The sequence below is a fragment of the Oncorhynchus tshawytscha genome, linkage group LG08 (assembly GCF_018296145.1).
Source record: "Oncorhynchus tshawytscha isolate Ot180627B linkage group LG08, Otsh_v2.0, whole genome shotgun sequence".
Classification (NCBI taxonomy): domain Eukaryota; kingdom Metazoa; phylum Chordata; class Actinopteri; order Salmoniformes; family Salmonidae; genus Oncorhynchus; species Oncorhynchus tshawytscha.
In genome coordinates, this window is record NC_056436.1 from 6,208,504 (window position 1) to 6,233,117 (window position 24,614).

General features: G+C 47.1%; 1 protein-coding gene across 1 annotated transcript in view; it reads right to left on the bottom strand.

Annotated features, from left to right (window-relative positions):
* LOC112239860 (sodium/calcium exchanger 3) overlaps positions 1–21,093 on the bottom strand; it is a 175,795-nt gene extending 154,702 nt beyond the window's left edge. The window contains exons 1-2 of the mRNA XM_042325125.1: positions 20,251–21,093; positions 1–619 (exon numbers count right to left, since the gene is read on the bottom strand). The exon at positions 1–619 is cut by the window's left edge and continues 1,320 nt beyond it. Coding sequence (XP_042181059.1) covers positions 1–533 — 533 coding nt within the window. The 5' untranslated portion in view covers positions 534–619; positions 20,251–21,093. The remainder of the gene's footprint in view (positions 620–20,250) is intronic.
* Between the last annotated feature and the right edge of the window lie 3,521 nt (positions 21,094–24,614).

A 24,614-nucleotide genomic window follows, 5' to 3' on the forward strand; every position in this document is an offset into this window, starting at 1 on the left:
TCGCCAGCTACGAAGTCGTGTCCACAGACTTCGATGACAGACAGCAGGATCTCAGGGGTACTAGAACCCAGGGCCATGAGGGTCAGGTTGGAGACCGTCTCGTTCCAGATTCTGATGGTAGCGGTGGTGGTCTCTCCGTTGGCTCTCTTAATAATAATCTCCTTCTCCTGGGAGGTGATGACCTCGATGGCCGCCATGAAGCGATCTGCTATGATGGACACTCCCAGGAACATGTAGATCATAGCTACAAAGTAGACGATGACTCGGGCCATCTTATCCCCCATGGAGGGGTCCTCAGGGTACCAGATGGGCAGGACGATTCCTGGCTTGCACCTGGACGTGCCCTCGGAGCAGGTGGCATTGTGGGAGTCTGTGGTGGCGGGGCTGGGGGTGGTGCGGGTGCCCTCTGCGCACTTGAAGGCTGCGGCCACGGAGAGCAGGCCCAACCAGAGGCAGGCTTGGTAGGAGGAGGAGGACGACCCCGTCCTGATCTCCGGCCCCGGCCTCGTCAGCCTCGGCCTGAAGCGATCCATCCACCCTCGGGGGTCCTGGGGGTCCTTACCACACTGAATGGCCCTCTGGGATCCAGCACTGGGCTGTGGCTGGTACCTCACAACACCTAGAGAGAGAGAAAGAGAGAGAGAGTGTGAGAGATAGAGAGGAGTGAGACAGAAACAGAGAGAGAGTTAGAGATAGAGAGGGAGAGTAGGAGAATGAGAGACAGAGAGACATGAATGGCAGTTGAAGATAATAATACTGTATATTGTCACTTTTTTCAAAGTGAATGGGTTGAAGCAGGCCAAGCCATGTGGTATCAGCAGGCCAAGCCATGTGGTATCAGCAGGCCAAGCTATTTGATATCAGCAGGCCAAGCTATGTGGTATCAGCAGGCCAAGCCATGTGGTATCAGCAGGCCAAGCCATGTGGTATCAGCAGGCCAAGCCATGTGATATCAGCAGGCCAAGCTATGTGGTATCAGCAGGCCAAGCTATTTGATATCAGCAGGCCAAGCCATGTGGTATCAGCAGGCAAAGCCATTTGGTATCAGCAGGCCAAGCCATGTGGTATCAGCAGGCAAAGCCATGTGGTATCAGCAGGCCAAGCCATGTGGTATCAGCAGGCCAAGCCATGTGGTATCAGCAGGCCAAGCCATGTGGTATCAGCAGGCCAAGCCATGTGGTATCAGCAGGCCAAGCCATGTGGTATCAGCAGGCCAAGCCATGTGGTATCAGCAGGCCAAGCCATGTGGTATCAGCAGGCCAAGCCATTTGGTATCAGCAGGCCAAGCCATGTGGTATCAGCAGGCCAAGCCATTTGGTATCAGCAGGCCAAGCCATGTGGTATCAGCAGGTCAAGCCATTTGCCGGAAATTGAGCTATTTAATGAAGTGTGTGTGTCTGTGAGTGTGTGCGTGTTTAAAGCTCCAATTAGTCTTCCACTATGAGGAATAGCAATGACCTTTCTTCCATACCACTGTATAACAGACGTGATCACCAGACCTCAGTGCCTTCTAAGGTTGGTGGACTGGAACACAAGTTTGTATAGGTCTCACATAGCTCCCTATTCCCTATATAGGGCACTACTTTGACCAGAGACATTTGGGACACATATAGTTTCAAATGCTCAGAAATGCTCAGCTCTGTAAATGACTATGAACATTGTGGATAGCATTATTTTCTGCCCAGGTCCTGACTGCTCTCTACTGCTCTCTACTGCTCTCTACTGCTCTATGCTGCTCTCTACTGCTCTCTACTGCTCTCTACTGCTCTCTACTGCTCTCTTACTGCTCTTCACTGCTCTTCACTGCTCTCTACTGCTCTCTACTGCTCTCTACTGCTCTCTACTGCTCTCCACTGCTCTCCACTGCTCTCCACTGCTCTCTACTGCTCTCTACTGCTCCCCACTGCTCTCCACTGCTCTCTACTGCTCTCTACTGCTCCCCACTGCTCTCCACTGCTCTCTACTGCTCCCTACTGCTCCCCACTGCTCTCCACTGCTCTCTACTGCTCTCTACTGCTCTCCACTGCTCTCCACTGCTCTCCACTGCTCTCTACTGCTCTCTACTGCTCTCCACTGCTCTCTACTGCTCTCCACTGCTCTCTACTGCTCTCTACTGCTCTCTACTGCTCCCCACTGCTCTCCACTGCTCTCTACTGCTCCCCACTGCTCTCCACTGCTCTTCACTGCTCCCTACTGCTCTCCACTGCTCTCTCACTGCTCTCTACTGCTCTCCACTGCTCTCTACTGCTCTCTACTGCTCTCCACTGCTCTCTACTGCTCTTCACTGCTCTCTACTGCTCTCTACTGCTCTCTACTGCTCTCTACTGCTCTCTACTGCTCTCTCCACTGCTCTTCACTGCTCTTCTACTGCTCTCTACTGCTCTCTACTGCTCTCTACTGCTCTCTACTGCTCTCCACTGCTCTCTACTGCTCTCTACTGCTCTCTACTGCTCTCTACTGCTCTCCACTGCTCTCTCACTGCTCTCCACTGCTCTCTACTGCTCTCCACTGCTCTTCACTGCTCTCTACTGCTCTCTACTGCTCTCCACTGCTCTCCACTGCTCTCTACTGCTCCCCACTGCTCTCCACTGCTCTTCACTGCTCTCTACTGCTCTCCACTGCTCTCTACTGCTCCCTACTGCTCTCCACTGCTCTTCTACTGCTCTCTACTGCTCTCCACTGCTCTCTACTGCTCTCTACTGCTCTCCACTGCTCTCTACTGCTGCTCTCTACTGCTCTCCACTGCTCTCTACTGCTCTCTACTGCTCTTCACTGCTCTCTACTGCTCTCTACTGCTCTCCACTGCTCTCCACTGCTCTCCACTGCTCTCTACTGCTCCCCACTGCTCTCCACTGCTCTTCTACTGCTCTCTACTGCTCTCCACTGCTCTCTACTGCTCTCTACTGCTCTCTACTGCTCTCTACTGCTCCCTACTGCTCTCTACTGCTCTCCACTGCTCTCTACTGCTCTCTACTGCTCTCCACTGCTCTCTACTGCTCTCACTGCTCTCCACTGCTCTCTACTGCTCTCTACTGCTCTCCACTGCTCTCTACTGCTCTCTACTGCTCTCCACTGCTCTTCACTGCTCTTCACTGCTCTCTACTGCTCTCTACTGCTCTCTACTGCTCTCCACTGCTCTCTACTGCTCTCTACTGCTCTCCACTGCTCTTCACTGCTCTCTACTGCTCTCTACTGCTCTCTACTGCTCTCTACTGCTCTCTACTGCTCTCCACTGCTCTTCACTGCTCTCCACTGCTCTCTACTGCTCTCTACTGCTCTCTACTGCTCTCCACTGCTCTTCACTGCTCTCTACTGCTCTCTACTGCTCTCCACTGCTCTTCACTGCTCTCTACTGCTCTCTACTGCTCTCTACTGCTCTCCACTGCTCTCTCACTGCTCTCTACTGCTCTCTACTGCTCTCCACTGCTCTCCACTGCTCTCTACTGCTCTCCACTGCTCTCTACTGCTCTCTACTGCTCTCCACTGCTCTCTACTGCTCTCTACTGCTCTCTACTGCTCTCTACTGCTCTCTACTGCTCTCTACTGCTCTCTACTGCTCTCCACTGCTCTCTACTGCTCTCTACTGCTCTTCACTGCTCTCTACTGCTCTCTACTGCTCTCTACTGTTCTCTACTGCTCTTCACTGCTCTCTACTGCTCTCCACTGCTCTCCACTGCTCTTCACTGCTCTCTACTGCTCTCTACTGCTCTCTACTGCTCTCCACTGCTCTCTACTGCTCTCCACTGCTCTCTACTGCTCTCTACTGCTCTCCACTGCTCTCCACTGCTCTCCACTGCTCTCTACTGCTCTCTACTGCTCTCCACTGCTCTCCACTGCTCTCTACTGCTCTATGCTGCACATGGAGAACAGTTAGCCATACATGCCACACGTTAATGTGAGAGCAAGGCTTCAATCACTGAGGGACATCATGGCTTACGGACAATTCGTTCGACTCTGCTATTTTTATTTTATTTTATTTCACCTTTATTTAAACAGGTAGGCAAGTTGAGAACAAGTTCTCATTTACAATTGCGACCTGGCCAAGATAAAGCAAAGCAGTTCGACACATACAACGACACAGAGTTACACATGGAGTAAAACAAACATACAGTCAATAATACAGTATAAACAAGTCTAAATACGATGTGAGCAAATGAGGTGAGATAAGGGAGGTAAAGGCAAAAAAAGGCCATGGTGGCAAAGTAAATACAATATAGCAAGTAAAACACTGGAATGGTAGATTTGCAATGGAAGAATGTGCAAAGTAGAAATAAAAATAATGGGGTGCAAAGGAGCAAAATGAATAAATAAATTAAATACAGTAGGGAAAGAGGTAGTTGTTTGGGCTAAATTATAGGTGGGCTATGTACAGGTGCAGTAATCTGTGAGCTGCTCTGACAGTTGGTGCTTAAAGCTAGTGAGGGAGATAAGTGTTTCCAGTTTCAGAGGTTTTTGTAGTTCGTTCCAGTCATTGGCAGCAGAGAACTGGAAGGAGAGGCGGCCAAAGAAAGAATTGGTTTTGGGGGTGACTAGAGAGATATACCTGCTGGAGCGTGTGCTACAGGTGGGAGATGCTATGGTGACCAGCGAGCTGAGATAAGGGGGGACTTTACCTAGCAGGGTTTTGTAGATTTAACAACACAGCTTTTCCATTTTCTGTATGGTTCGAATGGCAGGATCTGGTAAGAGTAGGAGGAGGGTGGGGGGAGCGTATGTTTCCTCATCAACAATACCTAGTGTACCGAGGTTGAAAACATCTCAAGCTCCTGTTCACCCGACCTGGAGTTTCTGATGTTAAAATACCGACCCCACTATATACTGAGGGAATTCACGTGTGTTGTTATCACAGCTGTGTACATACCGCCACAAACAAACATCAAGTGGCACTCAGTGAACTGTACAATAACATTTTCCAGCAAGAATCCTCTCAACCCGGAAGCAGTCTTTATTCTCATGGTAAATTTTAACCAATGAAGTTAGCAGAACGAACCCTGATGACTCGATGTGCGCGACATGTACAAGGCAAGCAGGTACGAGCTCTATAACTATTAGGGACACAAAAATACACACTTCAACTTGAATTGAATAAACTCACGGACTCACGGACCGACTCACGGACCGACGCATGTGGCTAGGACTGCAGGCTTTTCACGGACTACAAAGGTAAATCCAGACGTGCTTAACACGTTCTATGATCACACGGAGGCAGACAATAGCATCCAGGAAGGCTCTAGCTGCTCCGGCCAATCGGGTGCCGTTGTTCCCACCGCCCTCTGCAACAGGATTCTGGTATTCCTGATGGGCAGACCACAGGCTGTGAGGATTGTCAACAACATCTCATCCACACTGACTCTTAACACAGGGGGCCCCTCAGGGGTGTGTCCTCGGTCCTCTGCTGTACTCCCTATTCACCCACAACTGTGTGACTTTGCACGACACCAACTCCATCATCAAGTCTGCTGACGACACCACGGTTGTAGGCCTGATAACCAACAACGATGAGTCAGCCTATAGAGAGGAGGTAAAGTGAACTGGAATTGTGGTGCCAGGTCAACAACTTCTCCCTCAAAGTCAGCAAAACAAAGGAGTGATTGTTGACTTCAAATCTAATTGTATTGGTCACATACACATGGTTGGCAGATGTTAATGTGAATGTAGTGAAATGCTTGTGCTTCTAGTTCCGACCATGCAGTAATATCTAACAAGCAATCTAAAAATTCCCCAACAACTACCTAATACACACCAATCTAAAGGGAGGAATAAGAATATGTACATATAAATATATGGATGAGCGGCATACTGTAGGCATGGTGCAATAGATGGTATAAGGTACAGTATATACACATGAGATGAGTAACTGGGAAATCTACTTGAAACGGTGCCTGAGGAAGGTCCGCAACATCATCCGGGAAATCTACTTGAAACGGTGCCTGAGGAAGGTCTGCAACATCATCCAGGAAATCTACTTGAAACGGTGCCTGAGGAAGGTCCGCAACATCATCCGGGAAATCTACTTGAAACGGTGCCTGAGGAAGGTCCGCAACATCATCCAGGAAATCTACTTGACACGGTGCCTGAGGAAGGTCCACAACATCTTCCAGGGTCCCACACACCCCAGACACGAGCTGTTCTCTCCCTTACCGTCGGCTGAGAAAAAAACTGTACCAAAACAATACCACTGCAAAACATTTTTTTTTTGTGCCAAAGTCAGAGAATGGCACTTGATTCAGACAGATAAACTTACATAGCTACTGCTCTTTTCAATCACTGGGCTTTTCTTTTCTTAATATCATTACATTAGAATTTGTTCGTTCAATATCATTACATTAGAATTTTCTACATTCAACATTTTTTAGAGACAGACATGTGTATGCATTACTGAATCAATCATACAATCAATTTTACTTTGTTTTTTACCAAACTAAATTCATAACATAATGGTAATAATTTATTTGAATGGGAAATCTCTTTTGATGAACTGGGTAAATTAAGATAGCCTGGGTCTGTTCACAGTACAGGTGAATACATATGTAATAAGAGGCTGATTTCATGGAGCTACAGATGTTTCCTTCCATTTGAGACTTATTTACAAGAAGCTACAAGAAGCTTCTTTTATAAAAAAAAGAAATGTGCGCTGTCTCTTTAACCAGTAATGACCTCATTCACGAAACCAAATATGTGAATGAATAAAGTTTTTGGTGGCAATCAGGTTTGAAGTCAGCATATTTTGCATTATGGTTTGCATATTATCAAATACAAAGTACTAGGCTAGTAAACTGATGTTAGCTTTAGCTGTCAGCTAGCAAGGAAAGTTAGCCTTCAAAGCTGGAAGCTACTGGTATCTTCTTCCATTGTAAAGTGTTCTGGCCTGTATGGACATTGCTTAGCGAACAGTAATTAACCGTTTCAAAATGTCTGCATGCCGTGTCGCATTATTCAAGTGTGTTAACTTCTGTGCAGCATGAGTGGAGAGCTAACATGATGCAGCCCAGACACCCAGACTAGCAGTGAGTTAGTGGAGCTAACATGATGCAGCCCAGACTCCCAGTGCAGGCTAGCAGTGAGTTAGTGGAGCTAACATGATGCAGCCCAGACACCCAGGCTAGCAGTGAGTTAGTGGAGAGCTAACATGATGCAGCCCAGACTCCCAGGCTAGCAGTGAGTTAGTGGAGCTAACATGATACAGCCCAGACTCCCAGGCTAGCAGTTAGTTAGTGGAGCTAACATGATACAGCCCAGACTCCCAGGCTAGCAGTTAGTTAGTGGAGCTAACATGATACAGCCCAGACTCCCAGGCTAGCAGTGAGTTAGTGGAGAGCTAACATGATGCAGCCCAGACTCCCAATGCAGACTAGCAGTGAGTTAGTGGAGCTAACATGATGCAGCCCAGACTCCCAGGCTAGCAGTGAGTTAGTGGAGCTAACATGATACAGCCCAGACTCCCAGGCTAGCAGTGAGTTAGTGGAGAGCTAACATGATGCAGCCCAGACACCCAGGCTAGCAGTGAGTTAGTGGAGCTAACATGATGCAGCCCAGACTCCCAGTGCAGACTAGCAGTGAGTTAGTTAGTGGAGCAGGCAGGCTGGGCTATAAGAAGTGGTTGGCTGGGCTGATAGACAGGCTTGATCCTTGAAACACATTTGTAAACAGAAGTACCGAACATAACAAACATTTTGGTCCCAAACCGTTTTTCATGATCTAGTATCGAAAAACGACAGAAGTTTCAGTGTATTGTGCAACCTTCACCTTATCACAAACACACAAGCAGAGCCTTCAGAAAGTATTCACACCCCTTGACTTTTCCCACATTTTATTATGTTACAAAGTGGGATTAAAATGCAAATTTTTTTTTGTTAACAATTTACACAAACTAATCTGTAACGTCGGTTGAAGAAAATGTCTGACATTTGTATAAAAATATTCTGAAAAATAAAACACTAATATATCTTGATTAGTTCCTACATGTTACTACATGTCAATACATGTTATAATCCCCTTTAGCAGTGATTACAGCTCTGTCTGGGTAAATCTCTAAGGGCTTTCAACACCTGGATTTTGCAACATTTGCCCATTATTCTTTTCATAATTCTTCAAATTCAGGTCTTGCCATAGATTTTCAAGTAGATTTAAGTCAAAACTGTAACTCGGCCACGCAGGAACATTCACTGTCTTCTTGGTAAACAACTTATGTAGATTTGGCGTTGTGTTTTAGGTTATTGTCCTGCTGAAATTTGAATGAATCTCTCAATGTCTGTTGGAAAGCAGACTGAACCAGGTTTCCCTCTAAGATTTTTTTTCAGTGCTTAGCTCCATTCTCCAAACTCCCTAGTCCTTAACGATGACAAGCATAACCATAACATGATGCAGCCACCACTATGCTTGAATATGTAGAGAGTAGTACTCAGTAATGTGTTGTATTGGATTTAACACAAAAGTTAATTGCTTTGTCACATTTTTTTGCAGTATTACTTTAGTGACTATTCTGTATAGGCTTCGTCTTTTCACTCTGTCATTTAGGTTAGTATTGTGGAGTAACTACAACGTTGTTGATCCATCCTCAGGTTTCTTCTATCACAGCCATTCAATTATTTTATCACAGCCATTAAACTGTTTTAAAGTCACCATTGGCCTCATGGTGAAATTCCTGAGCGGTTTCCTTCCTCTCCGGCAACTGAATCTTCGTACTGACTGGGTGTATTGATACACCATCCATAGTGTAATTAATAATGTCAGCAGGGACATTCAACGTCTGCTTTTTCAAAAATGTTTGCCCATCTATCAATAGTTGCCCTTCTTTTTAAATTCAGGCCGTAACAAATGTGGAAAACGTCAAAAAGAGTTCTACATATTAAAAACGTGTCAGAGTGGCATTAACTAGAATACAGTAGAATACAGTATGTAAACATTATTCAAGTGACCAGTGTTCCATGTTGTTGAGAACACCAACCAAAGTACACTGCTCAAAAAAATAAAGGGAACACTAAAATAACACATCCTAGATCTGAATGAATGAAATATTCTTATTAAATACTTTTTTCTTTACCTAGTTGAATGTGCACACAACAAAATCACACAAAAATGATCGATGGAAATCAAATTTATCAACCCATGGAGGTCTGGATTTGGAGTCACACTCAAAATTAAAGTGGAAAACCACACTACAGGCTGATCCAACTTTGATGTAATGTCCTTAAAACAAGTCAAAATGAGGCTCAGTAGTGTGTGTGGCCTCCACGTGCCTGTATGACCTCCCTACACCTCCTGGGCATGCTCCTGATGAGGTGGCGGATGGTCTCCTGAGGGATCTCCTCCCAGAGCTGGACTAAAGCATCCGCCAACTCCTGGACAGTCTGTGGTCCAACGTGGCGTTGGTGGATGGAGTGAGACATGATGTCCCAGATGTGCTCAATTGGATTCAGGTCTGGGGAACGGGCTGGCCAGTCCATAGCATCAATGCCTTCCTCTTGCAGGAACTGCTGACACACTCCAGCCACATGAGGTCTAGCATTGTCTTGCATTAGGAGGAACCCAGGGCCAACCGCACCAGCATATGGTCTCACAAGGGGTCTGAGGATCTCATCTCGAGCACATAGAGGGCTGTGCCTGCTTTCATCTGTGAAGAGCACAGGGTGCCAGTGACGAATTTGCCAATCTTGGTGTTTTCTGGCAAATGCCAAACGTCCTGCATGGTGTTGGGCTGTAAGTACAACCCCCACCTGTGGACGTCGGGCCCTCATACCACCCTCATGGAGTCTGTTTCTGACTGTTTGAGCAGACACATGCACATTTGTGGCCTGCTGGCGGTCATTTTGCAGGGCTCTGGCAGTGCTCCTCCTTGCACAAAGGCAGAGGTAGCGGTCCTGCTGCTGGGTTGTTGCCCTCCTCCACGTCTCCTGATGTACTGGCCTGTCTCCTGGTAGCGCCTCCATGCTCTGGGACACCGTCTCATGCTACCACTAGAGTGAAAGCACCGCCAGCATTCAAAAGTGACCAAAACATCAGCCAGGAAGCATAGGAACTGAGAAGTGGTCTGTGGTCTCCACCTGCAGAACCACTCCTTTATTGGGGGTGTCTGCTAATTGCCTATAATTTCCACCTGTTGTCTATTCCATTTGCACAACAGCATGTGAAATGTATTGTCAATCAGCGTTGCTTCCTAAGTGGACAGTTTGATTTCACAGAAGTGTGATTGACTTGGAGTTACATTGTGTTGTTTAAGTGTTCCCTTTATTTTTTTGAGCAGTATATATAATATTGTACTATAAACTGTGTTATACTTATGCTTAAATATTTATTATATTTTACTTTATGTTCCTATTCTTATCTTTTATGATTTCTTATCGTTTCATTGTCGAGAAAGAACCTGCAAGTAAGTATCTGTCGTTCTGCCCGTGAACAAGGCAGTTAACTCAAGTATTCAACCCTTTTGTTAGAGTGTAGAGGTGGCAGGGTAGCCTAGTGGTTAGAGTGTAGAGGCGGCAGGGTAGCGTAGTGGTTAGAGTGTAGAGGCGGCAGGGTAGCCTAGTGGTTAGAGTGTAGAGGCGGCAGGGTAGCCTGGTGGTTAGAGTGTAGAGGCGGCAGGGTAGCCTAGTGGTTAGAGTGTAGGGGCGGCAGGGTAGCCTAGTGGTTAGAGTGTAGAGGTGGCAGGTAGCCTAGTGGTTAGAGTGTAGACGCGGCAGGGTAGCCTAGTGGTTAGAGTGTGGAGGCGGCAGGGTAGCCTAGTGGTTAGAGTGTAGAGGCGGCAGGTAGCCTAGTGGTTAGAGTGTAGAGGCGGCAGGGTAGCCTAGTGGTTAGAGTGTAGAGGCGGCAGGGTAGCCTAGTGGTTAGAGTGTAGAGGCGGCAGGGTAGCCTAGTGGTTAGAGCGTTGGACTAGTGACGGGAAGGTTGCAAGTTCAAACCCCCGAGCTGACAAGGTGCTTTCGTTCTGCCCCCTGAACAGGCAGTTAACCCACTGTTCCTAGACCAGTTAACCCACTGTTCCTAGACCAGTTAACCCACTGTTCCTAGACCAGTTAACCCACTGTTCCTAGACCAGTTAACCCACTGTTCCTAGACCAGTTAACCCACTGTTCCTAGACCAGTTAACCCACTGTTCCTAGACCAGTTAACCCACTGTTCCTAGACCAGTTAACCCTCTGTTCCTAGACCAGTTAACCCCACTGTTCCTAGACCAGTTAACCCACTGTTCCTAGACCAGTTAACCCTCTGTTCCTAGACCAGTTAACCCACTGTTCCTAGACCAGTTAACCCCACTGTTCCTAGACCAGTTAACCCCACTGTTCCTAGACCAGTTAACCCACTGTTCCTAGACCAGTTAACCCACTGTTCCTAGGCCGTCATTGAAAATAAGAAGTTGTTCTTCACTGACTTGCCTAGTTAAATAAAGTTAAAATAAAATAAATAAATACAAATGTGTTGGGCGGTGTATACCATGTGTATCCTGTACATATGACTAATAAAACTGGAAACTTGAAATCGAATAGAGATAATGTGTGGTAACGCGAGTGCTTTGTTAAAGCCTTATTAAGGTTAACGGTTGGGAGTCGTTTATTAAAGCCTTATTAAGGGTAATGGTTGGGAGTCGTTTATTAAAGCCTTATTAAGGGTAATGGTTGGGAGTCGATTATTAAAGCATTATTAAGGGTAATTATTTTATTTTATTGATCCGTTATTTTACCAGTTAAGTTGACTGAGAACACGTTCTCATTTGCAGCAATGACCTGGGGAATAGTTACAGGGGAGAGGAGGGGGATGAATGAGCCAATTGTAAACTGGGGATTATTAGGTGACCGTGATGGTTTGAGGGCCAGATTGGGAATTTAACCAGGACACGGGCGTTAACACCCCTACTCTTACGATAAGTGCCATGGGATCTTTATTGACCTCAGAGAGTAATGGCTGGGAGTTGTTTATTAAGGGTAATGGTTGGGAGTCGTTTATTAAAGCCTTATTAAGGGTAATGGTTGGGAGTCGTTAATTAAAGCCTTATTAAGGGTAATGGTTGGGAGTCGTTTATTAAAGCCTTATTAAGGGTAATGGTTGGGAGTCGTTTATTAAATCCTTATTAAGGGTAATGGTTGGGAGTCGTTTATTAAAGCCTTATTAAGGGTGATGTTGGGAGTCGTTTATTAAAGCCTTATTAAGGGTAATGGTTGGGAGTTGTTTATTAAAGCCTTATTAAGGGTAATGGTTGGGAGTTGTTTATTAAAGCCTTATTAAGGGTGATGTTGGGAGTCGTTTATTAAAGCCTTATTAAGGGTAATGGTTGGGAGTCGTTTATTAAAGCCTTATTAAGGGTGATGTTGGGAGTCGTTTATTAAAGCCTTATTAAGGGTAATGGTTGGGAGTCGTTTATTAAAGCCTTATTAAGGGTGATGTTGGGAGTCGTTTATTAAAGCCTTATTAAGGGTAATGGTTGGGAGTCGTTTATTAAAGCCTTATTAAGGGTGATGTTGGGAGTCGTTTATTAAAGCCTTATTAAAAGCAAGCTGTAGATATGAATACGATATTCTAAGAAGAAAAGGGGTTGATAGAGTAATTGGGACAACAAGACAGAATTCCAGTCATTTTCCTCACATTCCCCAGTTTTCCAGAAATCCGGGTTGGAAGATTAATGTAATTACGAGGGAATAATGAGGAAATCGGGGAAACACGATATCATCAGTCACACATCAATACATGGGCTAGAGGAGGTGACAGATTCACCACAATTCATGTGACAAAATTCCTTTCCAGATTTTGTGTGTGTGTGTGTGTACATGCGTGCGTGTGTGTGTGTGTGTGTGTACATGCGTGCGTGTGTGTGTGTGTGTGTGCGTGTGTGTGTGTACATGCGTGCGTGTGTGTGTGTGTGTGTGTGTGTGGACAATATCCAGCCAGTAACGTCATCCCCAGAGACCAAACAAAGCTAAATAAACAAGCTGAAGATACAATATCCCATAAAAGTGTTATTTTTCCAGTGTAATAAACCTTTTTAGTAGTCTGTTGGAATCCCTTGATGTGCCCTTATACCGACACAGGAAACAATCAGCACCACGGACAGTACCGTCAACCACCACATTCAGCACCACGGACAGTGCCCGTAAACTGCAACATTCAGCACCACGGACAATACCGTCAACCACCACATTCAGCACCACGGACAGTACCGTCAACCACCACATTCAGCACCACGGACAGTACCGTAAACTACAACATTCAGCACCACGGACAATACCATAAACTACAACATTCAGCACCACGGACAGTACCTTAAACTACCACATTCAGCACCACGGACAGTACCGTAAACTACAACATTCAGCACCACGCACAGTACCGTAAACTACAACATTCCGCATCACGGACAGTACCGTAAACTACAACATTCAGCACCACGGACAGTACCGTAAACTACCACATTCAGCACCACGGACAATACCGTAAACTACCACATTCAGCACCACGGACAATACCGTAAACTAAAACAAAGGACTGATGGCTAAATTGAGCACAACGGCCTCTGGACAGCGCTGCTCGGGCCTCATAGCTCCAGTGGTGTTGGGTTAAGCTCCCAGATAGACTGTCTGCCATGTTGCCTAGTCCCCTTTCCAATGACACTTACAATTGTAAACCTATAAACGAATATAGAAAGAAAACATACGTTCAGAATGTAAAGACAGTGGACACCGTAACAGATACCCTTCTCTAACACGACCACGTCTATATCTAAACATTATGCAATAACACAAGATTACTACAAAGGAACATATTTTACAAAACAAATTACATGTTATTAGGTAGCTATAACAGCAACTTAGACCAAAATATAAAGTGTTAAAATATGAATGTGCAATAAGCCTGGCCTCAATAAGTTGTCTGAAACCTCTACCTGTCTTGTTGCTATGGCCTCAATAAGTTGTCTGAAACCTCTACCTGTCTTGTTGCTATGGCCTCAATAAGTTGTCTGAAACCTCTACCTGTCTTGTTGCTATGGCCTCAATAAGTTGTCTGAAACCTCTACCTGTCTTGTTGCTATGGCCTCAATAAGTTGTCTGAAACCTCTACCTGTCTTGTTGCTATGGCCTCAATACAGTTGTCTGAAACCTCTACCTGTCTTGTTGCTATGGCCTCAATAAGTTGTCTGAAACCTCTACCTGTCTTGTTGCTATGGCCTCAATACAGTTGTCTGAAACCTCTACCTGTCTTGTTGCTATGGCCTCAATAAGTTGTCTGAAACCTCTACCTGTCTTGTTGCTATGGCCTCAATAAGTTGTCTGAAACCTCTACCTGTCTTGTTGCTATGGCCTCAATAAGTTGTCTGAAACCTCTACCTGTCTTGTTGCTATGGCCTCAATAAGTTGTCTGAAACCTCTACCTGTCTTGTTGCTATGGCCTCAATACAGTTGTCTGAAACCTCTACCTGTCTTGTTGCTATGGCCTCAATAAGTTGTCTGAAACCTCTACCTGTCTTGTTGCTATGGCCTCAATAAGTTGTCTGAAACCTCTACCTGTCTTGTTGCTATGGCCTCAATAAGTTGTCTGAAACCTCTACATGTCTTGTTGCTATGGCCTCAATAAGTTGTCTGAAACCTCTACCTGTCTTGTTGCTATGGCCTCAATACAGTTGTCTGAAACCTCTACCTGTCTTGTTGCTATGGCCTCAATAAGTTGTCTGAAATCTCTACCTGTCTTGTTGCTATGGCCTCAATAAGTTGTCTGAAACCTCTACCTGTCTTGTTGCTATGGCCTCAATACAGTTGTCTGAAACTTCTACCTGTCTTGTTGCTATGGCCTCAATACAGTTGTCTGAAACCTCTACCTGTCTTGTTGCTATGGCCTCAATACAGCTGTCTGAAACCTCTACCTGTCTTGTAATATCATATCATTGACTTTTTCTTTAGTTCCTCAGTTATGTGGAGCTCAAAAGACGGCCTCTGCATCCTCACATAGACAGCCCTCCCTCTCTCCCTCCATCCCTACATAGATAGATCTCCCTCTCTCCCTCCATCCCTACATAGACAGCCCTCCCTCTCTCCCTCCATCCCTACATAGACAGCCCTCCCTCTCTCCCTCCATCCCTACATAGATAGACCTCCCTCTCTCCCTACATAGACAGCCCTCCCTCTCTCCCTCCATCCCTACATAGATAGTCCTCCCTCTCTCCCTCCATCCCTACATAGACAACCCTCCCTCTCTCCCTCCATCCCTACATAGACAGCCCTCCCTCTCTCCCTCCATCCCTACATAGACAGCCCTCCCTCTCTCCCTCCATCCCTACATAGACAGGCCTCCCTCTCTCCCTCCATCCCTACATAGACAGCCCACCCGCTCTCCTTCTATCCCTACAGACAGCCCTCCCTCTCTCCCTCCATCCCTACATAGACAGCCCTCCCTCTCTCCCGACATCCCTACATAGACAGCCCTCCCTCTCTCCTTCTATCCCTACATAGACAGCCCTCCCTCTCTCCCTACATAGACAGCCCTCCCTCTCTCCCGACATCCCTACATAGATAGACCTCCCTCTCTCCCTCCATCCCTACATAGACAGGCCTCCCTCTCTCCCTCCATCCCTACATAGACAGCCCTCCCTCTCTCCCTATGTCCCTCCCTACATAGATAGACCTCCGTCTCTCTCTCCATCCCTACATAGACAGGCCTCCCTCTCTCCCTCTCTCCCTCCATCCCTACATAGACAGCCCTGCCTCTCTCCCTCCCTCCATTCCTACATAGACAGCCCTCCCTCTCTCCCTCCATCCCTCCATAGACAGCCCTCCCTCTCTCCCTCCATCCCTACATAGACAGCCCTCCCTCTCTCCCTCCATCGCTACATAGACAGGCCTCCCTCTCTCCCTCCATCCCTACATAGACAGGCCTCCCTCTCTCCCTCCATCCCTACATAGACAGGCCTCCCTCTCTCCCTCCATCCCTACATAGACAGCCCTCCCTCTCTCCCTCCATCCCTACATAGACAGCCCTCCCCTCCCTCCATCCCTACATAGACAGCCCTCACTCTCTCCCTCCATCCCTACATAGACAGGCCTCCCCTCCCTCCATCCCTACATAGACTGGCCTCCCTCTCTCCCTCCATCCCTACATAGATAGACCTCCCCTCCCTTTCTCCCTACATAGACAGCCCTCCCTCTCTCCCTCCACCCCTACATAGACAGGCCTCCCCTCCCTCCAACCCTACATAGATAGACCTCCCTCTCTCCTTCTATCCCTACATAGATAGACCACCTTCTCTCCCTGCATAGACAGGCCTCCCCTCCCTCTCTCCCTCTATCCCTACATAGACAGGCCCCCTCCCTCTCTCCCTACATAGACAGGCCTCCCCTCCCTCTCTCCCTACATAGACAGGCCCCCCTCCCTCTCTCCCTACATAGACAGGCCTCCCTCCCTCCATCCCTACATAGAAAGGCCTCCCTCTCTCCCTCCATCCCTACATAGACAGGCCTCCCCTCCCTCCATCCCTACATAGACAGGCCTCCCTCTCTCCCTCTATCCCTACATAGACAGGCCTCCCTTCCCTCTCTCCCTCCATCCCTACATAGACAGGCCTCCCCTCCCTCTCTCTCTCCATCCCTACAAAGATAGACCTCCCTCTCTCCCTCTATCCCTACATAGACAGGCCTCCCTCTCTCCCTCCATCCCTACATAGACTGGCCTCCTTCTCTCCCTCCATCCCTACAAAGATAGATCTCCCTCTCTCCCTCCATCCCTACATAGACAGGCCTCCCCTCCCTCTATCACTACATAGACAGGCCTCCCTCTCTCCCTCTATCCATACATAGATAGACCTCCCTCTCTCTATCCCTATATAGACAGGCCTCCCTCTCTCCCTACATAGAGAGGCCTCCCTCTCTCCCTCTATCCCTCTACCCCTCCCTCTCTCCCTCTATCCCTACATAGACAGGCCTCCCTCTCTCCCTACATAGACAGGCCTCCCTCTCTCCCTACATAGACAGGCCTCCCTCTCTCCCTCTATCCCTCTACCCCTCCCTCTCTCCCTCTATCCCTACATAGACAGGCCTCCCTCTCTCCCTCTATCCCTACATAGACAGGCCTCCCTCTCTCCCTACATAGATAGACCTCCCTCTCTCCCTCTATCCCTGCATAGATAGACCTCCCTCTCTCCCTCTATCCCTACATAGACAGGCCTCCCACTCTACCTGCATAGACAGGCCTCCCTCTCTCCCTACATTCCTACATAGATAGACCTCCCTCTCTCCATCTATCCCTACATGTATCTCTCTCCCTCCATCCCTACATAGATAGACCTACCTCTATCCCTACATAGACAGGCCTCCTTCTCTCCCTACATAGACAGGCCTCCCTCTCTCCCTCTATCCCTACATAGACAGGCCTCCCTCTCTCCCTCCATTCCTACATAGATAGACCTCCCTCTCTCCCTCTATCCCTACATAGACAGGCCTCCCTCTCTCCCTCTCTCCCTACATAGACAGGCCTCCCTCTCTCCCTCTATCCCTACATAGACAGGCCTCCCTCTCTCCCTCCTTTCCTACATAGATAGACCTCCCTCTCTCCCTCCATCCCTACATAGACAGGCCTCCCTCTCTCCCTCCATTCCTACATAGATAGACCTCCCTCTCTCCCTCTATCCCTACATAGACAGGCCTCCCTCTCTCCCTCTCTCCCTACATAGACAGGCCTCCCTCTATCCCTACATAGACAGGCCTCCCTCTCTCTATCCCTATATAGACAGGCCTCCCTCTCTCCCTACATAGACAGGCCTCCCTCTCTCCCTCTATCCCTACATAGACAGGCCTCCCTCTCTCCCTACATAGACAGGCCTCCCTCTCTCCCTCTATCCCTACATAGACAGGCCTCCCTCTCTCCCTCCATTCCTACATAGATAGACCTCCCCCTCTCCCTCTATCCCTACATAGACAGGCCTCCCTCTCTCCCCCTATCCCTACATAGACAGGCCTCCCTCTCTCCCTATATAGGCAGGCCTCCCTCTCTCCCTCTATAGACATGCCTCCCTCTCTCTATCCCTATATAGACAGGCCTCCCTCTCTCCCTACATAGACAGGCCTCCCTCTCTCCCTCTATCCCTACATAGACAGGCCTCCCTCTCTCCCTACATAGACAGGCCTCCTTCTCTCCCTCTATCCCGACATAGATAGACCTCCCTCTCTCCCGCTATCCCTACATAGATAGACCTCCCTCTCTCTATCCCTATATAGACAGGCCTCCCTCTCTCCCTACATAGACAGGCCTCCCTCTCTCCCTCTATCCCGACATAGATAGACCTCCCTCTCTCCCGCTATCCCTACATAGATAGACCTCCCTCTCTCCCCACATAGATAGACCTCCCTCTCTCCCCCCTTGATCCCTAACACAGCTGATGATGCGGCCGAGTCAGCAGTGAACGCGCTCTGAGACACATGACATGATGTAGCCTGTGCTTCGCTCGGCGCACTGAGAGAAACCGAGACGGGCGCCTACGGATCTTTTTTCCCCTTTCCCTATTTTGGACAGCCGGTTTGCAGAGGCTAGTTTAAGATGGCAATTTGAGAGGCCCGTAAACACGGACTCAGCAGGCGACATGGACAGCCTCAGCTGTTGCTAAATCAATCATTCAGAAGGCCTTTTTTTTCTCATCTCACAGACACAGACAGTTCTGATTCACTGTTATTTACCTAAGGGGGGAATCCCTAGCCTAGTCTTACAGGCCGGGCCATACTTCCCTACCTACCTACCATTATGAAAATAAACCAGGCCACGTTTACACATTGAATAATCATCTGTTCTATTTAAATCGTATATATATGTCAACACTGTCGCTAAAGCCTACTACCCTCATCAGAAACGACACCAGGCTTCCATCCATAATACAATGGCATCAAAGTGGTACAAACTATAAGGTGATGTAATAACGGTAGTTTAACCAATCACCAATAGGGCTGACACAGCTATGTGGTTGGCCAGACCATGCTTGTCAATGACCAATAGGGCTGACACAGCTATGTGGTTGGCCAGACCATGTTTGTCAATCACCAATAGGGCTGACACAGCTATGTGGTTGGCCAGACCATGCTTGTCAATCACCAATAGGGCTGACACAGCTATGTGGTTGGCCAGACCATGTTTGTCAATCACCAATAGGGCTGACACAGCTATGTGGTTGGCCAGACCATGCTTGTCAATCACCAATAGGGCTGACACAGCTATGTGGTTGGCCAGACCATGTTTGTCAATCACCAATAGGGCTGACACAGCTATGTGGTTGGCCAGACCATGCTTGTCAATCACCAATAGGGCTGACACAGCTATGTAGTTGGCCAGACCATGCTTGTCAATCACCAATAGGGCTGACACAGATATGTGGTTGGCCAGACCATGTTTGTCAATCACCAATAGGGCTGACACAGATATGTGGTTGGCCAGACCATGCTTGTCAATCACCAATAGGGCTGACACAGCTATGTGGTTGGCCAGACCATGCTTGTCAATCACCAATAGGGCTGACACAGCTATGTGGTTGGCCAGCCCATGCTTGTCAATCACCAATAGGGCCAGAGGCTATATCCAATGTGTAGCCCTGTATTTCTCTACATAACGCAGCTGTGATTTGACTGTCATGGGGTGTGGACCCTAGAGAGAGATTGATTGCGTTGTATCTGTAGGCGCAAACGGAGCAGCACCCCGGAGAGGTGACACACTCGCTCTAATCAGCTTCCCCCTCTAGCGTGGCACGGCACACCGCATCAAACACACAGTCCTCATCCTCAACTCTACTGATGCACATGGACTGCCTGACTCATAAGGCATTGCCTAGGCGATGTTTGCTGTGACGCTGTGAAGAACCCCTCCTCCATACGAAGAGCTAGTCTGGTGGAACCTTATACTGCCACTGCATGGCTTTAAGACACATCATTGGCCCTTGTTATAGGCTTGGGGATATTCATTATGATCATAGGCACATACATACATTTAAATTATTACCGCCTCGGCTCTAGCTGTCTGTCTGCATCGCTTCTCAGAAACACTGTAGCATATAATCTATAGGTAAAAAACGAACGTAAAATGCCATCTTAAAAGACTCGTACGCCTTCCACATTGCATAGCTAGTTGTCTTCTACTCAATGTTACACATCCCCTTTCGTGTCCAAGGTCCCTCCTTGAGAGTTGCACAGTGTTATTGTACAGCCCTACAGTTTCAACGTCCATGCATGCTATTGCATGCATATCATTGAGTTATAGCTACTAACGAGACCCTGGCGAATGCATTTCATTACAGCCCACCTGTACTTGTATCCTGAAGTGTTTTGGTCGACACTGCGTAATGCCTCTTTTCCTATCGACCCCCTTTTTTGACTCCGAGGTATCTATTTGGTCAGCTGTAAAGGTTTATATTGTTTGTATCAGCACCTCCTCCTCCTCAGTCAAACGTGCTGTAGCCTCCTAGCCTCCTGCCGTTGAAAGAATGCCCCAGAGGCGATATCGGTTTCCTCACGCACACTCAAACTGGTCCCCAAGCCCGTTCTGCTTCCGACCGATCGATCAAACCGGAGAAGTGATGGCTCGCTCTTCTTTTCCTCCCGTCCTTTTGCCGTTAGCCCGTTCCGCCAGGCAGATAGATAGACCAACCGTCAAGCTGTCAGCGGCGAAGAAGACGTTATTCTGAGGTCTGAACCGATGGAAGGGGACCTTAGAATCCAAATCCATGCAAACCCAAACGGCTCTTCTCTTCTCCCGCAAGCCGACAGCAGTGCTCGCCGCCTCTCCTGCCCATCTCCTCTGCGTTAGCGCAGAAAATGTATTCTGATGGTCTCGGTATAGATGCGGCTCCTTTTGCTGTCCAGTCCGTTGGTCAACTTTAAAAAAATATATATATATATATATATATGGCACACCAGTCTTGCGAAATAACCGACCAAGGCTATATCCAACGTTACGATCTCAAATAAATCAAACACAAATATTCCATTTGATGATACATTGACATCATTTTGGTACGCGGACCGACAGAAGCTCCAGATTGTCAATTTGTTTTAGATTGTCTATTTGTTTTACATTTTAAATCCAGATGAAATTCCTTTAGAAAGATGATATTCTGTATTCAAATAGAACATCTTAAATGAGCAATGCCTTGCGCCCCTGCATGCCTCTTTTATCGTCCCCCCTCCCTTCGCCAAAAGTCACACAGACACACAAACACACGCGCGCATCTACGTCACCATCAGCTGGGGGACTTGGGTAGATAGAGAGAGAGAGAGCTGCAACACAAACCATGAATATTCTGTTTTATTGCAATGGTGCAGACGGGGCCGGGGAGGAGAAAGATTCCATAGTGACGGAGATTAGCTGGGACGCTAATCCGTCATCCGAATCCGATGGATTCCATTTCAAACTGTAATGGAGCCTTCTATGGCTGCTGCTGAAGTCGGTTACATTGTTGCTTCATGCCAATTACATGGATCATTCTGGAATGTTTCAAAATGAGCTATGGTTAGGCCACCCTAGTGTTAGTGGGATAACATTATTTAGACGGACTGTACTGTACTATATAGTTTAAGGGCTATGTCATATTGCCTTCGGTTTATGTGGATATACTGGGATGGCTTCTGGGAAAATAATTAGGTGAATATTTATTTAAGTCATTCATTCATTTATTAATGAATTTGTTTATTCATTCATGTATTTCTTCATTCATTCATTTATTAATTAATTCGTTTATTCATTCATTCATTTATTAATTTATTCATTCATTCATTCATTCATTCATTTATTCATTCCCAATGCTGCCGTTTGAACCTAACCCAAAATGGATCTCCACAAGTAAAAGATACTGGAATCGGGGGTTATGTTCGACAGATTCAGAGATATCTGGGAATCGGGGGTTATGCTCCTACACATTCAGAGATGTCTGGGAATCGGGGGTTATGTTCCTACACATTCAGAGATGTCTGGGAATCGGGGGTTATGCTCCTACACATTCAGAGATGTCTGGGAATCGGGGTTATGTTCCTACACATTCAGAGATGTCTGGGAATCGGGGTTATGCTCCTACACATTCAGAGATGTCTGGGAATCGGGGTTATGCTCCTACACATTCAGAGATGTCTGGGAATCGGGGTTATGCTCCTACACATTCAGAGATGTCTGGGAATCGGGGTTTTGTTCCTACACATTCAGAGATGTCTGGGAATCGGGGTTATGCTCCTACACATTCAGAGATGTCTGGGAATCGGGGTTATGCTCCTACACATTCAGAGATGTCTGGGAATCGGGGTTATGCTCCTACACATTCAGAGATGTCTGGGAATCGGGGTTATGCTCCTACACATTCAGAGATGTCTGGGAATCGGGGTTATGCTCCTACACATTCAGAGATATCTGGGAATCGGGGTTATGCTCCTACACATTCAGAGATATCTGGGAATCGGGGTTATGCTCCTACACATTCAGAGATATCTGGGAATCGGGGTTATGCTCCTACACATTCAGAGATGTCTGGGAATCGGGGTTATGTTCCTACACATTCAGAGATGTCTGGGAATCGGGGTTATGCTCCTACACATTCAGAGATATCTGGGAATCGGGGTTATGCTCCTACACATTCAGAGATGTCTGGGAATCGGGGTTATGCTCCTACACATTCAGAGATGTCTGGGAATCGGGGTTATGCTCCTACACATTCAGAGATGTCTGGGAATCGGGGTTATGCTCCTACACATTCAGAGATGTCTGGGAATCGGGGTTATGTTCCTACACATTCAGAGATGTCTGGGAATCGGGGGTTATGCTCCTACACATTCAGAGATGTCTGGGAATCGGGGTTATGCTCCTACACATTCAGAGATGTCTGGGAATCGGGGGTTATGCTCCTACACATTCAGAGATGTCTGGGAATCGGGGTTATGTTCCTACACATTCAGAGATGTCTGGGAATCGGGGGTTATGCTCCTACACATTCAGAGATGTCTGGGAATCGGGGGTTATGCTCCTACACATTCAGAGATGTCTGGGAATCGGGGTTATGTTCCTACACATTCAGAGATGTCTGGGAATCGGGGTTATGCTCCTACACATTCAGAGATGTCTGGGAATCGGGGGTTATGCTCCTACACATTCAGAGATGTTTGGGAATCGGGGTTATGCTCCTACACATTCAGAGATGTCTGGGAATCGGGGTTATGCTCCTACACATTCAGAGATGTCTGGGAATCGGGGTTATGCTCCTACACATTCAGAGATATCTGGGAATCGGGGTTATGCTCCTACACATTCAGAGATATCTGGGAATCGGGGTTATGCTCCTACACATTCAGAGATATCTGGGAATCGGGGTTATGCTCCTACACATTCAGAGATATCTGGGAATCGGGGTTATGCTCCTACACATTCAGAGATGTCTGGGAATCGGGGTTATGCTCCTACACATTCAGAGATGTCTGGGAATCGGGGGTTATGTTCCTACACATTCAGAGATGTCTGGGAATCGGGGTTATGCTCCTACACATTCAGAGATGTCTGGGAATCGGGGTTATGCTCCTACACATTCAGAGATGTCTGGGAATCGGGGTTATGCTCCTACACATTCAGAGATGTCTGGGAATCGGGGTTATGCTCCTACACATTCAGAGATGTCTGGGAATCGGGGTTATGCTCCTACACATTCAGAGATATCTGGGAATCGGGGTTATGCTCCTACACATTCAGAGATATCTGGGAATCGGGGGTTATGCTCCTACACATTCAGAGATATCTGGGAATCGGGGGTTATGCTCCTACACATTCAGAGATATCTGGGAATCGGGGTTATGCTCCTACACATTCAGAGATGTCTGGGAATCGGGGTTATGCTCCTACACATTCAGAGATGTCTGGGAATCGGGGTTATGTTCCTACACATTCAGAGATGTCTGGGAATCGGGGTTATGCTCCTACACATTCAGAGATATCTGGGAATCGGGGTTATGCTCCTACACATTCAGAGATGTCTGGGAATCGGGGTTATGCTCCTACACATTCAGAGATGTCTGGGAATCGGGGTTATGCTCCTACACATTCAGAGATGTCTGGGAATCGGGGGTTATGCTCCTACACATTCAGAGATGTCTGGGAATCGGGGGTTATGTTCCTACACATTCAGAGATATCTGGGAATCAGGGGTTATGTTCTACAGATTCAGAGATACAGTATCTGGCTAAATTAGATAGAATTTAACTGAGATGGATGTTCTCTCCCAGTAGTTTACTGTGGTGTGTATATGCGTGTGCGTGCGCCAGCGCGCGCGTGTGTGTGTGTGTGTGTGTGTGTGAAGTGGAACATGATTGCCAGAGCAGAGACACCGCTAGGGAACAAGTACTTATTGATTTGACATAAAACATAATTATAAAACATAATTATATGTTCGATGATTCCTTTTGGGACAAAACAGAGAGGAATAAAATGAAACAAAAGTAATATAGAGATTGATCATATGGGAATGTTGAAGAAGTAATCTGTGTTTTAGATTACTATTTATACTGTGAGAAGATAAATTGAGGTAATATACATACATACACAATTACATAACTTTATTACGTGATTAACAGTTCGGATGCTAAACAAAGCAAACAAATCACAGTGACAGAATCAGAATGGGAAGTTCAGCACTTTGA